Source organism: Rattus rattus, chromosome 1 (genome assembly GCF_011064425.1).
Source record: "Rattus rattus isolate New Zealand chromosome 1, Rrattus_CSIRO_v1, whole genome shotgun sequence".
Lineage (NCBI taxonomy): Eukaryota > Metazoa > Chordata > Mammalia > Rodentia > Muridae > Rattus > Rattus rattus.
This window is the reverse complement of record NC_046154.1, coordinates 15025358-15040888: the sequence shown is the minus strand read 5'-3', so window position 1 is coordinate 15040888 and position 15531 is coordinate 15025358. Positions and strand designations below refer to the sequence as shown.

Below are 15531 nucleotides of genomic sequence, written 5' to 3'. Positions count from 1 at the left end.
GGAAACTAAGATCTAGAAAACAGCACTCACCCAAGGCTAACCCACCAAACACAAGGGTACCAGGAATGAATGCTAAGCAGACAGGGTGGGAGGGAAGCTGTTTCTCTTTCTCAGAGTATCTCCAAGATCTGGCTTCCTGGCAGGTCACTGCTGTACATCTGTATGCATACGTGTACAATGTTCCAACTATTGCTGAAGACATTCCCAATTCCCATTACCCTCCCTTCCTTCTCACCGGTTTCCTGGAACCCAGTAGGTAGACTTGTGACTATCTGGACACACTGTCAGCCTGCAGTTCCCTCCCTATAGGAAGGTCAGAGAAGCGGCTGAGAGCTCAGGTAACAGCTCCCTCAGTCCTCTGTACTCTTCTCACACTCCACTAGGCACTTCTCGATCCAGCTAAGCGCCTACCATCAAAGAGGAATCAACTACAATTAGCAAAACATGGTTGACGCCACACAGACACAGGTGGAGAGAGGTCCCAGGCCAATGGCCGACTACTCAGTCTACACAAAAAACAAGATCCAAGTGTCCTGTTTCCCCTTCATGGACAAAGTGCAGTCCTTTCACAAGTGTTTATAAAGAGTTTATTAGTTACAATGATAGAGAATGCATCATCCAATTCTCCCCTAGTTATCAAGTATTTTAAATAACATGGAAAAAGATCTTCTTAGATACCTGACAGAGGATGTATCCATGCTCAGGACAAAGTAGCAAACATCACCCTTGTGTGTCTGTAATAAACTGTCAAGGCTACACTGGTTAAAATTAGTGAACAATCCCTTTTGTATGTCAAATTATAAATTTTAATGCTTTCATTCGAATAATCTTTATAGCACTTTGTGACGAGAAGCAATAAAGTAACTGCAGCAAACTCCGGTATAGCAGACACCGTCTGGATTAACAATGGGAACACAAATGTAGGCTACAGACCACATAATACAATTGAAGCACCCAAACAGTTTAAATAACTTTAAATACTTTATTTTTAAACTGCTACAAATGCTTTATACAGTATTCCAACATGAAGTCTCCTTAACAGAAATTTAACACAATGGGAATGATAGTGAAAGGTTAAAGTGGCACAAATTCATCAAACAAGTATTAAACTACAAATTTTAAGAGGTAGATTACTTTTAAGGTTGAGTACAAAACACAGTATGAATAAAATATAGCCATTTCCACCACCTCAGTCATTAATCTAGGGGAAGCATCAGCACTCATGGAGAAGTGGTGCTGACCCGATTGGAAAGAAGAGGCTGATCTGTTGCTTTGAATCTACTGAGACAAGAATAAGGCCTGGTGTGCAGACACAAACAGCTATCCAGGCCTGGATGCTCTCCGTGCACTGATATACTGCTACATAGCATCTCATAATAGCTATAAATTAGTGCCAGACAGTGAAAGGCTAATGTCCTCTTATAGACACAAGTTATGCTTATAACACTAATAGAGGCATGAGAAGGAGTCCTAGCCAATCTGGTTTCCTCTGCATTATGCTGGCAATCTGCTTATGATTTTTTTTAAAGGGGAGAGGGCTAGGGATCAACTAAACGCCTCTCATGACGTTCACATGAATGTATAATTCACATGAAAGAAAGGCATCAAGGGCTGGTGTAAGCAAGCGTTTCGAGGTGGGTGCACCCGATCTATCATCCCTGAAACTAGGACCACTGATAAAACAAGGGCACTTGCTTTGCAAGGTTCAGTTCAATTGCTCTTAGCTTCTCTCTGCCAGTCTCAAGGGCCACACTCAAAGCTGAGCTGCCAGTCGGGTGATGAGGAGAGCCAGTCCATCTGGCCTATCTTATGGCACCCTTCTCTTTGGATCTCAATCCCCTGAGAGCCCAGCACACACGTGAGCTCCACCCAAAAGACGGATGCCTGACACTAACCAGGGCAAGACGCCTGCCGGTAAGCAGCTGTATGATACAGCTTTTGAGTCAGCTTCAACTGGTCTTGCAAGCTGGGTAGATTTCTTATCCTTTGCCGTAGTGCTTACTCTAAGTTGAGAATGCAATATCTTTTAGTCAGTTAAGGTTTTTTTTGTTTTTTTTTGGGGGGGGGGACCTTTCCTACAGGAAGTTCCTAGAAAATAAGAAAACTGAAGATAAATGACAACATACACAACCTTGTATGAACTGACCATATTAAAGGAAAAGCTGAAGAGACTGTAAGACAAATGTCACCAAGACAGAAACACACAAACAACTCTAATGGTTAGGAACTCCACTCCTGCCCAAGGACACAGGACTGTTTCCCACCCACGGCACTCAGCGGGGCACACAGTGGGGTAGGGTGGTTTGCTGACTCAGCACTGGTAGTGGCAGTGGAGAACCTGTCCTGGCTGCTTCTCCACCTTTCTAACCTCTGGGCACGGGGGTGCGGGAGGTGTCATGAGAAATGGAAACGTTGCCTGGATAGAGGAGCTCTTTGAATTACAGGGAAGAACATGGGAAGCGTCTGCTCTCCTCTCTGGAAAGGAGTTCTCAGCAACTGATCCAAAGGCAGTAGCAAGATGGCCCAGGCAGATTTGATAGACTCAGGGAGAGGCTCACCTGCTTTTTCGGTGGCTTTGTTGTGAGAAAAGCATTTGGAGCATATGGCTCTTTATCCTGGAAGGGTAACCATCTGGCTAGATCTGCATCCTTGAAAAACTGCAGAACCCTATCTATGCTGGCTTTCAAGTGTCATGTGCCTGATGCTGGACATGACATATAATCACAGTTTGCTGCCATCAACAAACAGGGAAGGAATAAGCTACGGGTTCTGCAGAGCTGAGGACAGCAAATCGACAGTTCGTGGGAGTTCCATGCACCAGAGTCTCCTCTGAGCCAACTCAGACAAACACTGGAGCTGAGGACCACTGTCAGTAAACATTCCTCCCTAGTAGCACACAACACACAAGCCCCAAGAAGAGCTCAGGCTAGTCTGTAGCAGCCCTGAGTTAGAGGACACCTGGTGTATGGATGCCAGCAGCCAGGAATCCTACTGCTAGATTTGCTAGGGGTAGTAATGACTGAAATGCAGTCTGCAGAAATGCCCACTCTTATGGCTAGATAATCAAACTCGATGTTCAATTGAACACATTTGGTTTTTAATTGTCCAAAACAATTCACAAGGTCACAGTCTCTTGGTAAGTGTCTTGGATGATGTCCTGCATCCTGCAGATCAGTCTAGAACACAGGGGCAGTGACTCACAAAGGAAAAGGATTAGTCATTAGGACATCCCGCCGCGTCTGTTACTGAGCACACTACTTGGGACTTCTTATCTACAGCTTTAAGTGGTGCTTTTTAGGCCAACTTTAACTCCAGCAATGTAATTCTGTTAACTATCAAAATAGTTTAAAATCCACTGGAGTGAGAAAAGAGACACCCTTGAAAAGTCTACAGGATCCAGTACAAAACAGTTAATTCTTTTACAAAACACTAGAAGAAAGTACACTCTAAAACATCAATCACCTGCATGGTAACTCATGAAAATGATGATTCGATAATGTTAAGTTGGTGTGGAATTCCCTAGAACAGAGGTCAGTAACAAGTAAGGAGCACTGACAGCTGAAAACAGCTCTTTTTGTCACCACAGCCAACTCAACAATGCTGCCCAAGCATCTGTGTGGCCACACGTGACCAGATGGATGGTAACTAACATTTAGTTAGCATGCTCTGAAGTACCTTCCAAACATCTCAATCCTCAGCCCTACAGGAAACTGCTCAAACTGCTGTGCCCAATGTCTAGAGCTTTCTTCTGCTATGCTTCAAGACACACAGCACCGAGGACTCTGAGTGACACTGAAACCTTAGTATGTTTAGGTCCTCTCCAAAACAAGTCACTCCACAGCTGTCCCTAACTCTGTTTGCTTCCAATACCCAGAAGTACAGCCATGACAGCCCAGAAACAAGACAGGCCACACAGAAGCTGTCCGAGTATGTGCAGAGCAGTCTTCTGACAGCCACTGACCTGTGGACATTATCTGGGAAGGAGAAGGAATTCCAAGTGTATATCAACTCAGCTTGAGAAGTCAATATAACAAACCATACTAGGGCCACATCGCTCTGTCCCTGAGAACCATATGTACATGGGGAGAATATGGAATAAGGCAGTAAGGTCAGCTCAGACCTAAAATGAAACCTAACACTGCAGGAGAAGCAGTGAGCCCCAGGGCCTGGCCTGCTCTTCTTCCCCACTAGAACTCAACTGCTGATCTCACTATGGCTGTAGGCAGAGGGCTATAGAGAGGAATATAAGGCATTTTTAATATATATGGTTATTTTATTTTAAGCAACATGGAAAAAATTTTAAATGCAAACACTAGCAAATGGAAGCATTAATAAGAACAGTTTTAGACACTATCAACTCTGCTTAAATCACAAACTAGTAAATCACAAGAGTGCACTGTGGTTGCTAATGGACTTGTGACCCACTTAATCCCAAGGAGCAATGTAGGGCAAGGAACCAACACGAGTGGTTCTGGAACACTGCCCAAGATGTAAATTAAGAGAACTTCATCTTTCACACAGGGAACTGGGTTCAAGTTCCATTCCGAAATTAAAGAAATGGTACCACTTTGTGAGTACTACGTCAAATAAAATGTGTTTATTCATCTGTACAGCAGCCAAGGCAGTGGGGGTATGCTACAAATTATGCAACTGGCACTTTGCTAAAATGCTCTTGTCTATATGTTGCAGGAGGAAAGACATCCTCCAGGCCAGCTACGGCTCTCCAGCAGTCCTCACCTCCCCGAGCTCTGGGCTTACCTGAAGTCCTTCAGCTCATGCCTGGCACTGCTGTCCTCTCTCCTGCTTTCACTCAGGTCCGCAGCAGCTGCCAGCTGAAGGCTTCGGGTGATTGGGCCCCCGCTGCGCTCTCTAGATTTCACTATGAATCGGTCTGTTCTCCTCTTACTGGCCAGGGCAGTCTTGCTCTGTATAACAGCTTTGCTCTTCTGCACTCTGACATGAAGGCTTCGGGAGGATTTGCTTGAGAGCTGAGCAGAATGACTCTTGGCAACAGCTTTGGATTTTTTGCCCTCGACGTGAGTAATTTTGGCCATTCTTATGGGACTGGAATTCCTCAAGGATGAAGAGCTTGCTTTTTTGGATTTCACTGAAGCTGCAAATTTGACATTCTGTCTGGATCTGAAGGACGAGGCGGGCAGTGAGGCCTGGGCGGGGCCTGTACTCCGAGCTCTGGTCTTGCCCAAGGGCGCCTGCGTGCTCTGCATCTTGATCTCGGTATCTGCAGTCCGCCTCCGGGGGTTGCTGCTGCTGCTTCGGTCACTGCTAGAAGATGATGCATGGCCACCTTTCTTAGACGAATGGGAAACTTTTCTTTTGGAAGGAGAAAGAGGTTTTTTAGGACAGCTGAAGGCGGCATGCTTATTCAGGCTGCCAATGTATGTGAACTCCCTGTCACAGTACGGGCAGATGTGTGAGGACGCCTCGGAAGTGTCCCTCAGGTCGGCCTTCTGCTTTGCGGCTCTGTTCTTCTGAAGGATGGCCTTCTGCACCAGCTGGTTTTTCTTCTTCAGCGCACTGAGCTTGAGCTTGTTTGGAGACATTTTACCCAGTTCAACATTGAAGCTCAGTCTCTTGGGCTGCCCCATCCGTCTGAAGGCATTTTTCCCAGAGTTGTCTAGAACCACCACTCCATTTTTGGGCTGCACAGTTTGTTTCAGGGGCACTGGGTTTTTCTTAGGGGTGTACCTCTTCTTGTCACTCGCAGACGCACACGCCAAGATATGCTTATGCAGCTCAGGCATATTGTCGACGCCCTTCCCACACTTTGTGCAGCGGATGGCAGTAGTGAAAGTCTGTGGAATATTGTGGGTGGTGAAGTTGGTGGCTGTCACCCCAATCCCCATAGGGTTTCGATGGTGGTACTGAAATGGAGGAGGTTTAAAGCTCGGGTAGTGCTGGTTGAGACCAAGTCGAACATCTGGATCTTTTGTCTTTATTCCAGAAGCCATTATTTTGATGGTCGTGTAAAGCTCTTCAGAGGAATCATTTAACTCCTCCTCTCTAGAAGTTTCTAAAGGCTCTTCTGGCAAACTTGGCATATGCTCCACATTGGCCTTGCTGGGGTCTGTGAAGTTCTGGGGCCTCAGGGTCCCACTTTCAAACTCGTGGTGCGTGCACACCTCATCTGGGTGGAGATCACGCTGGTGCTGCTGCAGGTTGCATAGGAAGGCAAACTCTTTCTTACATACAGAACACACAAAGATGTTTCCGACCCCGTGAAGCAGAAATCGATGCTCTGATAGATCAGTCTTCACCTTAAACAGCTGCACACAAAACTCACATTTGAAGGGCCACTCTTCAGCATGGACGGATAAATGTTTGGTTAGGTCTTTAATGGAAAGGAAAGGCGATTCACAGACATTGCAGACGAAGTTTTTGCTGAATGTTTCTTGGACCACACTCTGTCCCCCTGCAGGTGGGGCCTCTTCCTTGGGTTTCAGACCTTCATTCTCTGACTCCTCCTGTTTGAAAGTTATTGCAGGCAGAGACGCCTCCAGGTTGTCCCCAGAGGAAACCACAGATGACACTGCTGAGAGAGGGGGTGGGGAGGGGGAGGTGGAGGAGCAGGAAGAGGAAGAGAAGGAAGAGGAAGAGGAGGAGGAGGAAGAAAGTGTTGGGGGACCAGGGGAAGCAGCAGACATAAGTGGCTCTACAGGAGGAATGGGAGAGGGAGAGGGGGACACTGTTGGGGAGAGAATGGGAAGAGGAGACTGAGCAGTGGTGTTTGAGAACGGAGAGGGACACTGCTGAGGGGAGGCATCAGAAGAGGGGTGGGAGAGAGGGACGGTCGGAAGGAGGGGAGGTGGTGGAGTGGCAACAGTTAACACAGGAGGGCGGGGGGGAGGGGAAGAAGGCTCTGTGGGGGTTAAGAGAGGAGGCAGCTGACCTGAGGATAAGGAGGCTGTCTGGAGAGGGGGTGAGGAAGGGCCAACAACTTCAGGTGGAGACTCAGCAGTGGGGACTGAGCAACTCGAGTCAGGACCAAGTTCAGGATCTGGCTGTGTATCTGGGGATTTACAAGGACTTGGGCTCCTGGTCACCTCTGGTGTGGTTTCTGTAGGTAAGCTAACACCATTATACTCATTGAGAAGAACCTTTTGAAGCATACGGGTGGTTGGTTTTTTCTTCTTTGCAGCTGGCTGTGCCAAATGGTTCTCTTTGAATTCCTTGCCTTCAGAATCGCAAGGCTTTTTATGCACACTGAGATCCAATACAGATTCCCATGGGACTGGAGTCTTGCCTGTGCCCTCCGACTTCTGTTTGACCCCGCTGGATAAATCCAATGGCTGTTGGTTGCACACACTGCTGAAAGTAGAACTGGCTGCCCATTCTTTTGATATTTTGTATTCGTCAAAGCAAGGAGGGCTTCCGGTTTCTCTTTCATCTCTCCCAGACAAACTCCATGCTGGTGAGTCACTACGACTTTCTAACTTGGGTTTCTTGGAAGTCAGGACTGTGTCTGTCCATGCTGCCTTCCCATCATTTGGTTTCCCGAAGTCTCGAAGGGCAGGGCTGTGCTGTGGAGAGCTCGGTGGAGAGCTGGTGCGTCTCTTAAACCTACTAGAGGTCACGGGCAACATGGATGCAGGAGCAGACGCGCATACGGGACCTAACTTGGGAATCTCAGCTGCTGAAAACCCTGCAGGAGGGGTCAGCTTGTCCTGGGTCTGAAGAAGCTGCTTGAGCTTGGACGACAAATAGACGCCCTTCTCCTTATGGAAGGACACCACCTCGGCTGTGGATATGCTCAGGGGCAAACTTAGGGAACATGAGGGTGCCGTGGAATCAGACTCCGTCTCCGTTTTAATTTTGGGGAGCACAGGTGGACTGGCAGTCCTCCGTTTCTTAGACTCACAATTTGTGCTGCTGGGAGAGTCTTTGAGAAGATCATCTGTCACCGAGACCTGAGTGCCCTTTATGTTCTGAGTAATCTCCACGGTCACTGGAGCGAGCAGACAGTCTATGCCGTACAAGTGTGCAGAAGTAGACTCCATCTCAATCACATCACAGTTACTAGTGCTGCTGTTGCTCTGAATCTTACCGTCAATATAGTAGTTTAGGTTTTCAGAGATGTTGCTAGAAATGTCCATGATGTACACGTCATCTGTTTCCCCTTCCTCCTCTGGCTCTGTGCTGGGGACATAGACACTCTGGGAGGGCGGAGCCTGCTCTGCTGGTGGCTGGGGCTCTTCCAGGAGTCCTCCTTTTCGCCTGACACCTTTGGGAATCAGGTGGCGCTCATGAACTCTACGCTGATGTCGTCTCATATTGGTGTGAGTTCCAAATACCTTTTTGCAGTATTTGCATGGATGAAGTTCTTTAACTTCACCATTTTCTTCCACAAAAGATGAATTCAGTACTTCCTGTGAGGTTTTCTCTGAGTTCAATATCAAACAGTCTTGCCCAAGTTGAGGTGGACTTGACTCATCTTTAGCAGTAACATTTTCCCCCTTGCCATCATCTGGATCCTCTGAGGACTGTAAAGTCATGCTGGGTCTTCTCTTCAACCCCGTTTCGTGGCGCCGTTCATGCCGCCTCCTGTTAATCTGTGTGCCAAACCGTTTCCCACAGTACTTGCACTTGAAAGCATGATTGATGGTAGAAATGTGGATGTGCATGTGACGCTCTAGCCCCTGCTTCGTTGCAAATTTTCTTTCACAGTGCTGACACGGAAACATAAATGTCTCAAGTACATCACCGTTGGCCTCCTCTCTAGCTCTGGGAGTGTGGGGAGGGGGGGTCACGTCTGGAGAGTCTTCACGAGTTTCATTCGACATGCTCTGTGGCTCTTCTAATAAATCTTCTGGCTTTTCTTCACACCGGATCTCTGGCTCTTTCGCAGAGCTTTCATTCGGCATGTCTGCTTCTTCTACCCCATCTTCTCCCAACTCCTCCTCCTCCTCCTCCTCCAGCTCCTCTTCCTCCTCCTCTTCCTCCTCCACATCATTGACCTCGAAGTCTGTGACTTCTTGTTTCCCATCTGCCTCTGGCCGTGGCTCGCAGGCAGGGAGAGGGATGGCCACCTGTGGAACTGCGTCTTGGCTGCCCACCTCCGGCAGAGGGGCTGGCTGCTCAGGTGCCGAAGCCACAGGCCTCTCATCCTCTTCTTTTGGACCTAAGGAGCACAGAGGAGCAGAAGCACAAAGATAAAGATCCAGTAGCTGCTGCGATCGCCTCCTATGACTCTACTGCTGAAAGCTGCTAAGATATGTGAGCAAAAATGGTTCATCTGGAGGTTGAGCTGGGTACAAATCCCCTCCACCGACTTCACAAACGAAGGAGACCGCTGAGGACCAGGCCACGCTCTGGACACATCAGGACAAGCATGACCACAGAGTACTAAGCATTTCTGTTCATAAAAACTAGTGCCTACAACTGTGCTGACAGCCAGAACCAACCAATGAGCCTGGCTACATATTCCAATTCCTCATGATTCAAACTATCAGATTAAAGTCTTCACAGTGTACCTGAAGGGTGAATTTGGTCTAGATGATGAAACCCACTCTTCTAGTCAAAGAAACGTCCATCTTTAGAAGCCTAAGGAGCATTTTACTGAATAAAACAGCAATCCCCAACCAATCACTGGTGAGTCTATGCTCTTTCCCATCTGAATTAGACAGCCCAGAGAGGGCTTGCTAAAGAGGCCACAGTCGATCGGAGACATTTTAAAAACAGGCATGCAATCATCTGGTAGACAGAATGCCTTGGGCAGAGGAAGCAGCAAATAAAATACATGATCTACGTCAAATGGTACTATGCAGGTTCAAAGTCAGGAGATGAGACTGGGGTAACCTACAGTACTGAGGATAAGACACCATGAGAAGCTGCCTATTGCCCCAGATCAAAGAGAGCTTGTAGGGAGTTCTAACAGAAAAGTATTTCAGCTCTATTTCAAGAGAATCATGTTGCTCACTGGGAAGAAAATGAAAACCTATGTGGATAAAGGAAGGAGGTGGGCAAGAAGAGCTCACTGCTTCAGAAGAGCTGCAGGATGATGGCATGCAGGTAGGAGGCTGGGGAAGGTGGTGGGAAGTAATCAGATCCTGAGTACATGTATTTTGGAAATGAAGCTGACAAAAAGTGCTTGTTGACTGGGTGTGATGAGAAGCCAAAGAAAGAAACTGCAATAATCCTGCTTACCAAACCAAAGACCATAGGAGGAACAAGGATGTCTATATATGCATAGGGCAGAAGAAAAATGCATGAATTTACTTAGGATGAGCTGGAATTTAAGGTATGGTAATATATAGGTAAATATCTCAGTGATGCTATCAAGTAGAACTTCCGAAGATCTTATGTCAACACAGAGGCTGGAGGGCCTGCCCTAGGGGAGAGAGTAAATGGACAGTGAACTGCACATTACCCAGAGAGTAGACAAACAGGGAAGGACTATATCCCAGACACTGAGGCTAACCATCTGACTTAGCTAGGAAGAGGGAATCTCAACTGGGGGAGTGCCTCTATGACATCAGCATGTCCATGGGTATTTTCTTGATTGATGGTCTAGTGGGAGGGTCTAGTGCACTGTGGGCAATGCAACCACTGGTCATGTGGTCCCAGGCTATATAAGGAAGGTAGCTGAGAAATCAGCTTTGAAACAAGCGATACAGTAACGTTCCATGGTCATAGTTTCAGTTCCTGCTGTCTTCCCTCAACAATGGGCCATAAATCAAACCAAATAAACCGCTTCTTCCCCAAAGCTGCTCTTGGTCGCTGTTTTATCACAGCGACAGAGCACAAACCAGGACTTAGGAAGAAGGAATGGCCAAGAAACAAGCACAAGGAAGGAATGGTTCACTCAGTCCAGAGCTGCAGGAGGCTGGGGTAAATAAAGGACTAAAACTGGGGTGTGTTCCATTTCGCAACAGGGAGGTCTGGTGACTAAGACAACAGCCACAGCAGAACAGTGAGGACAAACTCCCAGAGGGAAGGAAGGAAACAGAAGGGATAGTAGGAGCTCTTTCAAAGTGCTCTACAAAGGAAGAGAATGGGCTCGTGCATGGAAGAGAACAGAAGACTCCTCCAGAGCAGAGAGTAAGAAGATGCAAGGTGAACGCTGGTGGAGTGGGCCACAGTATCACCAGCCCAGCAGACAGATGACCTGCCATGGTACTGAATCCAGCCCCTTCCCCACAGTCACCCGGTAAGAGCAGCAGCAGAGCTACAGTTTTTTCTACAGTTCTCCAACAGATCGCTACGGAGCATGTACAGCACACAGCACAGGTCACATGAGACCGCAAGACTCTTACCCTAACTCCCACACATATGTCCTACGTTCACAGCAGGATAAAATTATTACAAAGTTCAGTTTTACTCTGGCAGAAGCCACACACAAGCAAACAACTGTCCTCTAATGAATTTGTGGCCATATTTGTGGAAGCATGAGTAATGTGAAGTGTGCTACACAGGCTAAACCCAAAGGTAATCAGCATCAAGGATAAAGGAGAAGGCAAAAGGGGTCAATCACGATGTAATGGCGTCCAGTATGCATCTGAATACAGAAGCGTCATTTGGGAAATTTGAACTATGAGGCAGATTAAGAGACAGAGAAAGGCTTAAATGCTGAGACCAAGGCAAGGGTGGTGCTGTTGGACAATATGCCATGAGACAAAGGCAAAAAAGAGTGGCCCAAGTGTCAGGACACACAGACAGGGAACAGTGGAGGGAGGAGAGGCGAAAGAGTGGCCAAATGCTACAGTCTGTACAAATATACGTTAGGATGTAAGCTCACTTAAAACCCCGGACCTCAGCCTCTTGCTATTTTCTAGAAAGCGGGCCCTACGGCTACCATCTGCTGACACTTCATTAGCAGGAAGCGCCTGTTTCTAAATAGAAAGGTGTCTCCCTTGGACACCTTTGCTACCTTCTGTGTGCTTTCAACAGGCCAGGAGAGCAGTCAACGGTGGTGAGAGCGCGTTTCAAATGTGCTCCCAGATACATTTTCAACAGACACCCCGAACACTGGGCAAAAAAGCCAACACAGAATAACAGAAATATGTTGGCTCAAAATGGCTCAAAAATGTCTCTCTAAAATTTGTTTTCTGTGATGATCTGTGGTTTCCTTAGTTTTAAAAGCTGCTCCCTACAATTGGTGATCAATCTGGTTTGAAACTATTTCAGTGGTTTTTCAACCTTCCTAATGGTAGGACCCTTTAAAACAGTGGTGACTCTTAACCATGAAACTATTTTGTTAATACTTCATAACTATAAATTTGTTACTGTTATGAATTGTAATATAAATATCTGATAAACAGCTTATCTGATATGCGATCCCCAAGGGTTGTGACCCATAGGTTAAGAACCAATGGCCTAAAGGAAGTAATAGGAGCTTAATGTGTACAACCTTACCAATAAGCCAGGCCCCAAAGCACTGCCCACCTTCTTGGGCTTTTATACACAGGGCTGGGAGACCTTGGGTCATCAGCTACCTTATGTTGACCCAGTGCCAAACAATGGACCTGAGCATCAAGTGTCTTTTTTGTAGTTTTATGGCAGAGCAAGAAAAATATAACTCTTGAGTTTACTAACTCTTAAAATTTACTAATCTCTTAAAATGTCAAACTCCACTTTTGTTGTTGTTTTTGTGTCTCAGGATGGGGTTTTTCTGTGTGGCCCTAGCTGTCCTGGAACTATCTCCCAGCTGGGATTAAAGGCATGCACTAACCAGTGCCCACCCTCAAACTCTACTTTAAAATAAAAATTGTTTTGCATTTTTTTTTTTTTTGGTATTGCTCAAATGTCTTAGCAAATCTGCTGCTCTCAGAAGGCAAAAGTTAGACCTAACTGAAAAAAAAATTAGGCTAGGAACTGAACTGATCTCACTTCCCACAGGTGTCGAGCACAAAGGGGTTTTGGGAGTGGAGGAGGCCGGGTTCCCCTCCTTCCAGTTAAATGTTCTGTTTGACCTTCTACCTGACTCCCTTAGCCACCCTAAGGGTCACGTCACTCAATGAACCTATCCATTCTTGATTCTCAAAAGGGCATAAAATCTATGATTCTTTTGATGTTATCAGCACAAACTGGGCAAATTAAATGGCCATGAAAGGTATTCAAAATACTGACTTCCCCATGGCTCCCACATACACAGATGCTTTTTGCAAGAATCACAAGTCTATATTCTGAAGTTTGCCTGTCTGTGTCACAATGAACAACTCAACCAAGCTCCTGTCTCTGTGTAAATTGGCCTGTAACAAACTGAGGCACACGAAAGTCCCAAATATGGAGACTAAAGAGATTAAGTTGAGTGACTGTCAAACTGCTTCTTTGTAAACTCTCATATCATGAAAGATCTAGAATATCAACACTCAGAGGCACGTAAAAAGACAGAACTCTATGGAAAGAAACAAAGTACGATTTTTTAAAATTCTGATACAAAGTAGAAACACTTTTCATTCTGCTATACAAAATCAAAAATGTCTGTTATTTGTAAGTAAATGTTTAATTGAAGATACACACACTAGTACAGATAAATCATAAAGTATACCACAAGACAATTTCTTCCTAAGTAAATACACCCCTGTAATCACTGAGTAGATCAGAATGCCACATTGTTAGTAACCTAGGAGGCCTCTTTGTTTTTATGTCATTCAACATATTGTTTGTATGTATGTATGTATGTATCTATCTATCTATCTATAAAAAAATGTTTAGTCAGTTTCACTGTATAGGCCAGGCCAGCCTGGAAGTCAGACCCCCTGCTTCTGCCTCTCATGCTTACACTAAAGGCCTGAGTCCCTCTGCCTGTCTCTCTTTATGAATATAGCCATGCTGCATGCTTTATGGGGACAATAATTGCATTCTGAAGAGGAAGTAGAGTGTGGAAAGTTCAGCTTACTACAGTAAACTCAGACAGCTTTCTTGGTGTTTAAGCCCTCTATATTTCTTGGGCACTTCTCAGGCAGGCTAGCCAGGATACAAAATGTGAAAAGAAGCGGTTAACACAAGTCTAGATCACACCAAGTATGGCCAGCACTCACCTTCTGCAGAGCCTCTCATGTTTGCAAAGGTGGAGTCCAGCTCACTTGCCTTCAGCTGTGTGGGGTGGGTTCTGATGCCTTTATTTTTGTTCTCGTGTGATTTCTTCTTCCCTGAAACGCAGCATATATCTATTTACTCAGTCACTCATTACACTCTGACCCTCGAGACAAGTATTAGCCCAAGCAAAGCAGAATGCATTTGTAGGCAATTACCATTTTGGATTTCCAAAGAAAAGAATGGATAATGACTAAAAATATCAAGTCTGTCAGAAAAAGAAACTCGTAGGTCCTGCATTTTTTTTTTAGATCTTTGGTCCTTAGTTTCACATAGCTATCAAATTAATGAACAATGTATTCTTAAAAAGTTAGTAATTCCATGCGCAAGGCCCTGGGTTCGGTCCCCAGCTCTGGGAAAAAAAAAAAAAAAAAAAGTTAGTAATTCAAATAAAAATTCTTTAGAATCAACTAAGTTGAAATCATATAAATAATACAGGAAAACGCATATTAGAGAGAAGCAGTATGTCACAACTTGAAATGTTTTATTGGTCAAGACAGGATAATCCGTAACTGCAACCTTTGACTTTGGAAGCAGACATTGCACTATATTATAAGGGGTAAATATGGCCTCTCTCAAATGCAGAGAAATCACAAACATGTCCCTTATTTCATTAATAACACGGAGCACACAAAGTTAAGGAAAACTAACTATACTCCAAGTGATCCCAAACTACAGAAAGCTGATTAAAGCACGACCTCTCCTGAGAAGCTTCAACAGTGAACTGAAGCCCCAAAGGAACACAGCATGTTGCAGTACTGGCCCCAAACTGGTAACCCAGAATTAACAGAGCCAGGTGAGTCTCAAGTCCTTTCCCAAGCACGTCCTTCTCTTCTAGCATTATTCTCTCCACACACACTCCCCTCCACTCCCAGATATCCTGAGGAAAAGCTTCCCTGCTCCTCCACAGACGACAAGAAACCACTCATCACTATGGAACAGAGAGATCAAATTCTCCACAGCCCCAATAGCACATGACCACGAGAGGAGTATGATCAGCTAAAATGAAGACAACAGATGGTTTTCATGTCAGAAACACAAAAATGGCATAATTGAAAAGACTATGAAAAGCACAGAAGTCAACTACAATATAAAGCACTAATTTAAAGATCTGACACAGATCTAGCAGCCATAACAGGAAGCGAGTGGACTGCACAGAACAAGCTATTTGTTGGTCTTTCAAGGGGAAGTCCTAAGACAGCATTTTAAGTGCCCCATCCTCTAGCTAATAAGACAACAGGCTTGCTTGCTTTGTTTCCTTTAGGAGTGGGGAAGAGGGTCAACAATATGGCTAGCAGTTCCCAACAGTATGGCCACATGCTCCTTTCCACACACACCTAACGTGGCTAGGAACACAAGCACACTCATGACCAAAAGCTCATCCACTCTGGTAAGAAGCGGAGGGCCAGAGCAATGGACGACTGACCCCATATCTAGGTGAAGACTCATCCTAATTGGCACTGCACAAGGCAGACAGAC

At 45.7% G+C, this 15531-nt stretch overlaps 1 protein-coding gene across 2 annotated transcripts in view; it reads right to left on the bottom strand.

Annotated features, from left to right (window-relative positions):
* The window catches only part of Prdm2 (PR/SET domain 2), a 105447-nt gene that overhangs the window by 18399 nt on the left and 71517 nt on the right, over positions 1-15531 (bottom strand). The window contains exons 7-8 of one of the 2 annotated variants that reach the window (XM_032895066.1): positions 13998-14108; positions 4759-9136 (exon numbers count right to left, since the gene is read on the bottom strand). The exons of the other annotated variant lie outside the window; for it this stretch is intronic. Coding sequence (XP_032750957.1) covers positions 4759-9136; positions 13998-14108 — 4489 coding nt within the window. The remainder of the gene's footprint in view (positions 1-4758; positions 9137-13997; positions 14109-15531) is intronic. 2 annotated transcript variants of the gene reach the window in all.